General features: G+C 46.9%; 1 protein-coding gene across 1 annotated transcript; it reads right to left on the reverse strand.

The window, feature by feature from the left end:
• Positions 1–438: 438 nt before the first annotated feature.
• Positions 439–11103, reverse strand: LOC139276709 (protein SPMIP1-like). Its single transcript, XM_070894691.1, has 2 exons — positions 10560–11103; positions 439–2723 (listed from the first exon to the last, which is right to left on the reverse strand). Exons 1-2 carry the CDS (start codon positions 10978–10980, stop codon positions 2596–2598), a joined length of 549 nt encoding a protein of 182 aa, XP_070750792.1. The 5' UTR covers positions 10981–11103; the 3' UTR covers positions 439–2595.
• Between the last annotated feature and the right edge of the window lie 1291 nt (positions 11104–12394).

Consider the following 12394-nt stretch of genomic DNA (forward strand, 5'->3'; position numbering starts at 1 on the left):
GTTTTCAAGGCGGAGGCTCGAGAGATTGGTGGCCACGGGATGGCGAGGGGGGTTCAGAGGCTGAAGCAGGGATCGGAGATCAGAGGTTGGAGGGTCAGAGGTTGTGGGGGGGTTCTAAGATTGGAGGCCTCGTGGGAGATGTCAGGGGTAGACCGATCGCGGGGGGTTGGTGAAGCAGGTATGCTGGATCCAGCAGCCCCCTTCTCCCTTTAGCACCCGGCCAGCCAGAGTTAAATTTGAAATGTTGAATCAAGAAGAGGCACGCAGCCTTATTATAATATTTAAATTGCCAACCCCCCCCCTTCCTGGAAGTGGGTTGGTTTCCCGCAACCATCCCTGCCCCCCCCCCCCCTCCCCATCCCGTCTGTTAAAACTGATGTAGGCGTGTTGGAAGTGAGTTCCGATTCAGATTTGTAACACTTTAGCCTCCCACCTGACCCAAATCCACCCATTTTGGGGGTTAAAATTCCCCCCATGACTCTTTTCAACCCACCTTGCCTATCCATCAAGGTTACTCACACAAGTGAGGGTATGCGATATCTTTCCCTCTAGGTGCCATTCCCCGCGTTTGTCCACATCTTCAGTTTCCAATGATGGACTAGATGAGGCATTAAATGTTTGTCACCTCCAAGGGCTATTGCCTGGATTTGTCCCCCAAATGGCTTCCCAACACAAGCAAGGAATGTCCCATGTGTGTACACAAGCTTTTATAGCTTAGAGCTTCGAAGCTTTTTAAAACTCATTATGGGCCGGATTTTCAGCTTCTTCAGCAAAAACAGTAGCAATACGTGAAAATTATCATTTTCGCTGCACTACCGTTTTTAGACCGAACTTTCGGCCTTTGGGGTCTGCGCCAGTGGTAAGGGAGACGTTCCACGATTATTCACGGCGCAACACACGAGTTTCGGCAATTTTAGTCCGGGGTTGTTTACGCTGCGAGAGGCACCATGAGAGGGGGGGGTGGGGGGAGGGGATTCAAAAAGCATTGCAAAAAATTACTAAGACCTCTAACTAACTAATTGCTGAAAAAAAAACCTTTAACTTACCTTTTTTTGCCGTTTTTCGTACTTACCGCTGCTGGCAGGGCTACACTGACAGGTTTTACCTGTCGGTGTTCTGGGCGTGCGGTGTACGGGTCGGGTGAGTGCCGAAATTCGGATGATAATGCAATCCACGTCGTTACACGTCTGGCGCAGCTCTCCCCGGCGGCACGTCCCATCACAGCAGCAAACAAGGGGCTGAGGATCTTGCCCGGGCTTTGCGATCGGGTTTTTGCCGCGGAGGGTCAAAACTGTGACGAAAACCTGGTCACAAACCCCTCGAAAATCCAGCCCATAAGCTTTAAAGTCTGTGGTTCAATTAGCTTAGAAACCTGTGTTGAACTACCCAAGAACCTTGCTTTCCAGCCACTTGCCAGAATTCAGTTCAATCACTGACTCCATCTTGTGGGCAGCTTACAAACTAAAACTTCATTTTCAACTCAGTTCTGCCAGTTTATATGGTATTTCCTCTACAAATCGTGAAGGGCCTCTTCAGGTAATTTACAGGGTACTTTTTTTTTTTACAAGGGATGAACTTTGGTGGGCTGAACAGCCTTTCTAAACCTGTATTTTGTTTGTGCCTTATGTAAAAGTGTATTATAATTGCTATTTGATACAAAGCAGGTCATACTCTGACAATTTTTATTATAAAAGAAACTGCTTTTAAGAGTTGTAAATCACATAATACACAACATATTGTGTTAAGTATGGAAGAACTCCACAAAACTGAATACTGAGCTAAAACTGATGTGACCTTAGTCTCTTTAATACAACTCGAGTGCCCAAGCAGCATGGCAGACAATCTTTTATACTCCCTTGCACGAGGTGTGCAGGTGACCCTTAGACCTCCAACAGTTGCACCCTCTGGTGGCATGTCATACAATGTTTACATCCATAACATCTTGAAAGCACAAAAGCAAAATACTGCAGATGTTGGAAATTTGAAATAAAAACAGAAAATACTGGAAATATTTAACAGGTCAGGCAGCATCTGTGGAGAGAGAAACAATTAAAGTTTCAGGTCGATGGCCTTTCATCAGAACTGGAAGAAGTTAGAGGGGGTTTTAAGCAAGTACAGAGGCAAGGAAAGGGGCAGGGCAGGAAAGAACAAAAGGGAAGGTCTGATAGGGTGGAAGACAGGAGATTAAATAACAAAAGGGATGATGGTGCAAGGCAAAAGGGAGTAGTAAGGGGACAAGTAAAGAAACAAAAGATGGGTCTTGAGGAAATGGGAATATCAGAATTTGAGAGGTCTCCTTAAATAACATTGAGTTGTTACTACAATGTATGTTATGTTACATATCACAAGACGGCAGCATTTGATGCCCACCAAAGACGTGATTGACAGACATTAAAGAAACTTACAAATGCTGTATTTTTGCAATGAATGGTAAATCAGAAAATGCCACTGAGCAGAGGCTCCATGGGATTATTTCAATACTAATCCAGAGAGAGAGAGAGAGAGAGAGAGAGAGAGAGAGAGAGGGAGGGAGAGAGAGAGAGAGAGAGAGAGAGAGAGAGCTATTTCAATCATCATTGATATTATCCCCGTTCTTCAGTTCAGCTTAGCAAGTGCGTCAGTTGCGGATAGCTTGTAGAAGACACCATTTCTTGAATAGAAAGTATCATTTACAGTCCTCAATCGACCATGAACTGGTAACTGGAGTTCCTCTATAACATCACCTGGACAAACAAGTTTGAAAATAAGCATTTAAATATTTTACATGAAAATTCAACTGAATGGTTTTGAATACCAGTTAATGGTAAACTTAAAAGTAACATTTTCAGCTACAAATTAATGAGCTCTGCATTCCAGGGACTTTCATCAGCCGAGGGAGGGCAGTAATCAGGGACTTAGAATGGGACTGCTCATTTATAGGAAAATTTTAACTAGCTTTAAAATAGATTAATTATTGAAAAGTGGTGCAGCAAACACAACAACTACTTGCATTTATATAGCCCCTTGAACATAGTGGGAAAAAAAGTGGACATTGAGACAAAGGAGGAAAGATGAGGAAAGTGGCAGGTCGGTTTAAGGGGAAGCTTTAAAAGAGGAAAGGGAGGTGGAAAGGCAGACCGGTTTAGGGAAAGAATTTCTCAGAGTGGGACCGAGTCAGCTGAAGGCACATTTGCCAATAGTGGAGCAAACGGAGAGGGTATGTATAAAAGGCCAGTTATAGACAGAGTTTGGGATTAGGGTTGTAGGGCTGGAGGGGTACGGTAACATAGTGGCTATGGTGCTGGACTAGTAATCCAGAGGCCTCGACTAATGATCTGGAGACATGAGTTCAAATCCCACCACGGCAGCTGGGGAATTTAAACTCAATTAAATAAATCTGTAATGGTGACCATCTGGCTCACTGTCATTTAAAAAAAGAAAAACTTGCATTTATATAGTGTCTTTCACAATCACTGGACCTCCCAATGTATTTAAGTGTAATCACTGTTGTAATGTAGAAAATACGGCAGCCAATTTGCGCACTGCAAACTCCCACAAACAGCAATGTGATATTGACCAGATAACCTGGTGATGAATATTGGCCAGGACACCAGGGATAACTCCCCTGCTCGTGTTCAATATAGTGCCATAGGATGTTTTATGTCCACCTGAGAGCAGACAGATCCTCGTTTGACCTCTCATTCGAAAGATGGCACGCCCGATTGTGCAGCATTCACTCAGTACTGCATTGGAATGTCAGCCTAGATTTTTCTGCTCAAGTCTCTGAAGTGGGGCTTGAACCCAGAACTTTTTGACTCAGAGGCGAGGGTGCTTCCAAGTGAGGGACAGCTGACACTGCTTAATTAATTGGTGATCATCACATTGCTGTTTGTGGGAGCTTGCTGTGTGCAAATTGGCTGCCGTGTTTCCTACATTACAACAGTGACTACACTTCAAATTACATCATTGGCTGTAAAGCACTTTGGGATATCTGGTGGTCATGAAAGGCGTTATATAAATGCAAGTCTTTTATCTTTTTTTTAATGACATTAGAGAACCAGATGGGTTTTTAAAGACAATCCGGTAGTTTCATGGTCACCATTACTGATACTAACTTTTTATTCTAGATTTATTTAATTAATTGAATAAGGGAAGTAAATCTGCCATCCTGACCCAGCCTGATCTATGTGACTCCCACCCCACAGCAATGTCATCATCATTATAGGTAGTCCCTCGAAATCGAGGAAGACTTGCTTCCACTCCAAAAGTAAGTTCTCAGGTGACTGTACAGTCCAATGGGGGAATTACAGTCTGTCACAGGTGGGACAGACAGTCATTGGAAGAAAGGGTGGGTGGGGAGTCTGGTTTGTCACACGCTCCTTCCGCTGCCTGCGCTGGATTTCTGCATGCTCTCGGCGACGAGACTTGAGGTGCTCAGCGCCCTCCCGGATGCTCTTCCTCCACTTCAGGGGGTCTTGGACCAGAGACTCCCAGGTGCCGGTGAGGATGTTGCACTTTATCAAGGAGGCTTTGAGGGTGTCCTTGAAGCATTTCCTCTGCTAACCTGGGACTCGCTTGCCATGTAGGAGTTCCGACTGGAGTGCTTGCTTTGGGAGTCTTATGTCGGGCATGCGGATGATGTGGCCCGCCCAACAGAGCTGGTCGAGTGTGGTCAGTGCTCTGATGCTGGCCTGAGCGAGTACACCGACGTTGATGCATCTATTCTCCCAGTTAATTTGCAGGATCTTGCAGAGACAGCGTTGGTGATACTTCTCTAGCACTTTGAGGTGTTTACTGTATATGGTCCACGTGTGAGCCATATAGGAGGGCGGGTATCACTACTGTCCTGTAGACGGTAAGCTTGGCGCCAGGTTCGAGGTCCTGGTCTTCAAACACTCTTCCTCAGGCGACCGAAGGCTGCGCTGGCACACGGAGGCAGTGTTGGACCTTGTCATCAATGTCTGCCCTTGCTGATAGACTCCTGGAGGTATGGAAAGTGGGCCACGTTGCCAAGTCTGCACTTGTGGATTTTGATGGGCTGGAGGGGGGGGGGGGTGGTGAAGTGCTGTGAGGCCGGATCAGGTTGGTGGAGAACCTTTGTCTTACGGATATTTAGTGCAAGGAAAATGCTTTCGTACGCCTCAGGTGAAGATGTTGACGAAGTTCGGCCTCTGAACGCGCGCAGATGCAAGCGTTGTCTGCATACTGTAGTTCGATGACAGAGGATGGGACAACCTTGGATCTAGCCTGGAAGCGACGAAGGTTGAACAGATTCCCATCGGTTCTATAGTTTAGTTCCACTCCAGCGGGGAGCTTGTTGAGAGCGAGATGGAGCATTGCAGCAAGGAAGATCGAGAAGAGCATTGGTGCGATAACGCAGCCCTGCTTGACCCCGGTCTGGATGTAGATTGGGTCTGTTGTGGATCCGTTGGTCAGGATCACGGCTTGCATGTCACCGTGGAGCAGGCGGAGGATGGTGACAAACCTTTGGGGGTAGCCGAAACGGAGGACGACGCTCCATAGTCCCTCACAGTTGACAGTGTCAAAGGCCTTGGTGAGGTCAAAGGCGGCCATGTACAAGGGTTGGTGCTGTTCCCTGCATTTCTCTTGTAGTTGTCCCACGGTGCAGATCATGTACCCCTTAGTGGACGGAATCCGCATTGTGACTCTGGGAGGAACCCTTCAGCCACAGGGAGAAGACGGTTGCGGAGGATTCTTGATGACTTTCCCAGTGGCCGACAGCAGGGAGATTCCTCTGTAGTTGCCGCAGTCGGACGGGTCACCTTTTTTGAAGATGGTCATGATTACGGCATCTCCAAGATCTCTCAGCATGCTCTCCTCCTTCCAGATAAGGGAGATGAGGTCATGCATTCGTGACAATAGGGCTTCTCTGCCATACTTTAGTGCCTCAGCGGGGATTCCATCCGCTCCTGATGCTTTGTTGTTGTTGAGCTGACACATGGTCTTTGCTACCTTGTGCAGGACTGGGGTTTTGCTGAGATGTTAGCAGGTAACATGCTGCATGATGGAGTCGAGGACACTCATGTTGAAGGCAGAGTCTCGATTAAGGAGATTCTTTGAAGTGCTCCTTCCAGCGGGTCCTGACTGCCTCAGTGTCTTTAAATGAGTGCCTCTCCATTCTTAGCCAGCAGTGGGGTGGGGCCTTGGGTGCTTGGGCCATAGGTGTGCTTAACTGTGATGAAGAAACCTCGCAAGTAATGGCTGTCGGTCAGCTGCTGGATCTCCTGTGCTTTCTCCACCCACCATCTATTCTTTAGGTCGCGGGTTTTTTGTTGAACCTCGGCCTTCAGCCACCTGTCGAGCTGCTTTAAGTTCAGAAATGCCTTGCGCTTGCGGCTTATTAGCTCTTGGATCCCCTGGTTGTTCTCATCAAACCAGTCTTGGTGTTTCCTAGTTGAGTGACCAAGCGTCTCTTCGCAGGTGCAGGCTATGGTGGCCTTGAGGACAGACCAGGCGCTGTGGGCATCTGCGTCTCAGGATCAAGGGTTGCCAGGTTGGCACCGAGACACTGGCTGTATAGTGCTTTCTTTTTCTGTGGCATTGTTTCTGCTGCCGTCGCTGCTTTGGGGCTCTGTTGATGACGGAGTGGATTAGGCGGTGGTCCTTCCAGCAATCGTCAGCTCCTGTCGTGGCGTAGGTGATGCGCACATCCTTACGGTCCCTCACTCGAATGAGGACAGGTGCCAGTGCTTGGAGCGAGGGTGTTGCCGTGATGCCTTGTACTTGTCCCTGAGGGAACAAGGTGTTGGTGATGACAAGGTCATGTTCTAGACATTTTGTCAGGAGCAGGTTTTCCTTACCCCCTCTCTGCTGATCACGCCTCCCCAGGAGGTCTGTCCTTATCGACTCTGGCGTTGAAGTCGCCGAGGAGGATCAGTTTGTCATCCGTAGGGACGCGGGACAGGGATTGTTCGATGCTGGAGTCGAATTCCCCTTTGGCCTCATCTGTTGCATTGAGTGTTGGGGCATGAGCACCGATAACTGTGGCACACTGGTTCCGGGCTAGGGTGAGCCGGAGAGTCATGAGGCGTTCGCTAATCCCGCAGGGGAAATCTCTGAGGCGGGTGACCAGCTCGTTCTTGATGGCGAAACGAACTCCATGGAGGCGGCGTTCTTCTTCTGGTTTGCCTTTCCAGAAGGTGGTGTAACCTCCACCTTGTTCTTTGAGCTAGCCTTCCCCTGCCCGCCAGGTCTCGCTTAGGACGGCGATGTTGACGTTGAAGTGTCGGAGTTCCCGGGCAACGATGGCAGCACGATGTTCCGGTCTGTCACTGTTGGGGTTGCCCATGGAGGATCCGGACGCTCCAGGTCCCGAACTTCAGTTTGAAGGGTGGAAGATGCCTGTGCGCGAGTTCTTTTAACGTGGGGTGGCCGTTGCACACCGGCTACCACAGGGGCTTGGCAGAGCTAGGTCTTGGTCCAGTGTTAAGGGGGTCCAAGACACCTGGAGACCAGGCACTGCTGTATGAGCCTAATTGCCTACGGTGGGGTGTGAGCTGTAAGCTCGGTGCTGAGCAGCACCCTTCGGCGAGATGGAGAGAGATCCGAGGTGTGGAAAGTGGGGGAAGAGAGATTTGAGGTAATGCTTCCCTCTACCAAGTATTAGCTCCTAACTGAGGGCAGGCATTGGGATGGCCGGAGGTCCACTTCATAGAAGGAGGAGAGGTCAGAGTGGTCACCGCCATTTTGCGCACCACATGCTCGCTAGGGCTCCACAGTTGAGTCGGGCCAGCGGCCGGAGAGAGGCCAAAGCAATGCCGAAGGGAGGAAGGAAGGCCCGGACGTCGCCGGAGCAATGAAGGTCTGGACGAGTCACATCTGCTGCCATCATTCACTCTTCTCGCCCCCAATCTCTTTTCCTTCCTCCCCCCTCCCCCCCCACTGACCCTAATAGTGGGTGCATTTCCCCCTCCCCCCCCACTGACCCTAATAGTGGGTGCATTTCCTACCCCTAAAGTATCTCCCTTACTCCCAAAACCTATGCTGCAAGGACAGCTACCTGGGTCCACTGCATCTCCACCTGGACCATCCTGCAACCAAGCTTTTCGCTCCCCTGTAGACATGACTCAGCTGCTTCACCTGATCCCAGACGGCGTCCAGTAAACCTCCGACCACAGGTTTGGGTCCTACCCCCTCTCTCCGTCCTCACGCTTGGGCCTTCCTCCCTCCCGCGACGTTTGGGCCTTCCTCCCTCCTGCGACAGCAATGTGGTTGACTCTTAACTGCCCTCTGAAATGACCTTGCAAGCCACCGAGTTGTACCAAAACTGCTGTGAGAAACAATAAAGCTGAATGGACCATCCGGCATTGACCTCGGCACAGGGAATGACAATGGCACACCCAGCCCAGCCACACCTGCAAAGTCCTCCTCATTAACATTTGGGATTTGTTCCAAAATTGGGAGAGATGTCCCACAGACTTGTCAAGCAACAGCCTGACAGTCATACTCAGAATTATACCTTTCAGCCAACTTCACAGTCTCTTGCATCCCACCAGCAGGACAGACCCACCAGAGCTGGTGGCACAGTGGTATACGGGGAGGGAGGGAGTGGCCCTGGGAGTCCTCAACATTGAAGTCTCATGACACAAGGTCAAACATAGGCAAGGAAACCTCCTGCTGATTACCGCCTGCAGCTGATGAACCAGTGCTCCATGTTGAACACCACTTGGAAGAAGCACTGAGGGTAGCAATGACACAGAATGTACTCTGGGTGGGGGACTTCAATATCCATCACCAAGAGTGGCTTGGTAGCACCAATACTGACAGAGCTGGCTGAGCACTGAAGGACATAGCTGCCAGACTGGGCCTGTGGCAGATGGTACCTAAAAGCTTTTGCAACCATCTTCAGCCGGAAGATGGATCATCCATCTTGGCATCAGAGGTCCCCATCATCACAGAAGCCAGTCTTCAGCCAATTCAATTCTCTCCACGTGATAAAGAAGTGTCTGAGCTCACTGGAAACAGCAAAGGCTATGGGCCTTGACAACATCTCGGCTGTAATGCTGAAGACTTGTGCTCCAGAACTAGCCATGCCTCTAGCTAAGCTGTTCCAGTACAGCTACAACACTGGCATCTACTCGACAAAGTGGAAAATTGTCCAGGTATGTCCCATCCACAAAAAGCAGGACAAATCCAATCCGGTCAACTAACACGCCATCAGACCACTCTCAATCATCAGCAAAGTGGTGGAAGGTGTCGTCGACAGTGCTATCAAACAGCACTTACTCAGCAATAACCTGCTCACCGATGCTCAGTTTGGGTTCTGCCAGGACCACTCAGCTCCAGACCTCATTACAGCCATGGTCCAAACATGGACAAAAGAGCTGAATTCCAGAGATGAGATAAGACGAGGTGGACTGCTCTTGACAATCAAAAGAGGTGATAAAGTTGAGCTGGATGCCATCGGTGTGCATGTGGGAGCTGATCCTCTGTCTGCAGATTATGTCACCAAGGATAAAGGGACCAAGGAGGGAGCCCTGGGGGAGGCTAAAAGGTACCAGTGCAGAAATGGGAAGAGAAACCATTGCTAGATACACTCTGGCAGTATTTAGTAAGGCAAGAGTGAAACCAACTTAGGGTAGAGAGAGGCATAGGAGGAAGTGATGTGGTTGACTCTGTAGAAGGCTGCAAAGTGGTTGAGGATGGATAATGTACCATGATTACAATCTCTGATAATGCAATTTGTGACTTTAGTTCGGACTGCTTTAATGTTGGGTGAGGGATTCAAATAACATGTTGAAAGAAACAGACAAGATTGATAAGAAAAAAGGAACGCATGTTGCACACTCTGGATCTCCCAAGATACAATCATTGTATTTCTAAAGTAAACTGTCACTGTATCTACCATAAATGCAGGGTAAATAAAGAAAATTAGGCCCCAAAACTAGACTAGCATAAGCTAAATCAGATGTTGTCTTGCTTACATTTTTATGGTTTGCAGCAAGTATAATCATTTTGAATAGATTTTACACATGCATAAAGAATACTTAGATTCAATTGGTGAGTTGTATACTCTCGCAGCTTGTGCAAACATATTCGAATGGGTTCATGTTTCCCATCATCTTCACAGAAGTACATGGCCAACTATCCTACTTCAGACATCACTATGGTCAGGTATTGTATCAATAGTCTTGTATGATAAGACATTATTTACCAATCTTAGTTAACAATACAGACCAACACAGTAATAGCAGTTCTTATTTTAAATTTGGTGACAATGAAAGTAGTTGTGCTCCAATCAGCTTGAAATTGCTATTACAATTCAGCTGTTTCAAGAGGGAAAAGTCATCTCGAACAGGAACTGATCTCAACAGGTCTCCAAGTTTTTGCTATAATGATGAAAGTTTAAAAAGTAGCTGGAGAAGTATTTAGCATTAACTAAATTCTCAAGTAAAATTCTTGCAACACATCAAATATCTTAAAAGATAATTAAAATGGGAAAGCATTACATTTTAAAGAACTGTAATCACTGCATGATTGATTCAATCATTAAAGTGTTTCTATTTTAGAAGAGCTGATCTTAAGTAGAATTTACTGGGTCATGAATGTATTTCACTCACCCAGCCTCCAGCCATACTCCCAGGAGGATAGAATAGGATATTGGAATTTTTCCTCTGGGTATTTTGCCTTCCTCTTTTCCAGGTACAGATACCTGCCTTTCTGCTCTTTAGAAAAGCCATCGTATAGCAAACGCTGAATCTGAGGAGTTACTGGCCGCATCCCCTGAAACTGCTCAGGTTTTGAAGGTGCTTCCTGAACAGGTTTCTTTTTTTCTTCCTGTTGTTTTGGAGCATGAATTGCTGGAAGGATATCATTCCTGGCAGGAAGCTTGGGAATTCCACGCTGGTTCTTGGGAATAGTAGGTGGAAGCCTGGAATATTTATTCCCATATTTCTCTCGCCATGCTATCCGAGCATAAGCTTCTTTATCAATAAGTTCTTTCCAGCACTTCTGACTACGAGCGTCAAACAGGCCTCTCATGTTTAATTACTTTGATAAAAGGAAGCAATTTAAATCTGTACAGAATTAGCTTGTATTTTGAACGCTGTAGTATATTTTAATTGGCACGGTGCAGGCTCATGTCCATCACCACAGCAACAGCCATGGTTACGATCAACGCATTTCTAAGAACTTACAATGTCCCAAGAAACACTTGATCTGTAAATCCCTGGGGACCTCTACTGGGCGGAGGACTTTTCTATGCAAGTAATTTAAGCAATTCTGAATGGAAAGCTTTGAACAATCCAAAGCAACAGAGAACTCAATTTGTTGCAATGCCAAGAATGGCTTGCTCTGTTACCTCAACTATAGCTTGCTATCAGTCAGTGATCCTACACCAGCTGCAGTGTGCGCCTTTACAGGGTCATTTCCAGACCATTATTTTTAAACAGCATTCTTGCAGTGATATCATTAGTTAACTAATCACATTATTAAACTTCTCCAGTTACAAACCTATTGGAAGACAATTTACCATTTGGGATTGCCCTTTAAATATCAAACTCTGAAAACCAACAACTTGTATTTATATAGCGCCTTAAATGTAGTAAAACAGCCCAAGCAATGTTCCCCCAATTCTTTTTGCATGCGTGAAATTTAACATTAAAAAGAAGTCCCAGGCCGTGCGGGACCAGCAGAGAGCTGTGCAATGGTGCAGCTTATCGGGAACATTGGGCCCAAGGCGCTTCACAGGAGTGTTATAAAATTTGACACCGAGCCACATAAGGAGATGTTGGGGCAGATGAGGTTTTTAAAAGAGCGTCTTAAAGGAGGAAGGCCAGATAGAAAGGTGGCGGGATTTAGAGATGGAATTCCAAAGCTTAGGGCCTTGGCAGTTGAAGGAACGGCCGCCAATGGTGGAGCAATTAAAATGAAACCTGCAGTCATTTGAGTATTAAAGAAATAATGTTTTATATGGAGAGAGCAAACCACCCAGTTTCCAGAAAATAACAGTTCCACTCCTCCATCCTCCCCACAGAAAATGATTAAATTCATAATCCCAGACCTGGAGTTCAAGCATTGTAAAGAAAGAATGTTAAAATGGATTTAACCATCACATGAATTACATTTTCTTCATTGTAATAGCACCAGCCATCATTTCCATATATAGAGTGCAGGCTGCAGTGCTGGTAAGCTCAAGAGCATAAGATAATACTGACAATATTTTTAACCTTTACTACATTCTTTCATGTCCGTGTGGGTCTTGCACTGCTACTTTGCAATAGTTTGGGCCTTACCTGCTCAGTTGTAAATCATCTAACAGTTTATAGACCTCCAAAAGCCAATTCTTGAAGTTACATGATTTAAGACATGAAATATTACTGTAGTCATCATGATAGGCAGTCCCTCGAAATCGAGGAAGACATGTTTCCACTCTCAGTGAGTTCTTAGGTGACTG

This window comes from Pristiophorus japonicus, chromosome 12, assembly GCF_044704955.1.
Source record: "Pristiophorus japonicus isolate sPriJap1 chromosome 12, sPriJap1.hap1, whole genome shotgun sequence".
NCBI lineage: Eukaryota > Metazoa > Chordata > Chondrichthyes > Pristiophoridae > Pristiophorus > Pristiophorus japonicus.

Bases quoted from the DNA above. Each gene is read 5' to 3' on its own strand.
- LOC139276709 (XM_070894691.1), bottom strand. From the start codon at position 10,980: ATGAGAGGCCTGTTTGACGCTCGTAGTCAGAAGTGCTGGAAAGAACTT. The intron at 2,724-10,559 runs GTGAGTGAAATA...TTGTTTGTCCAG, and splicing joins GGAGTATGGCTGGAGGCTGG to GTGATGTTATAGAGGAACTC.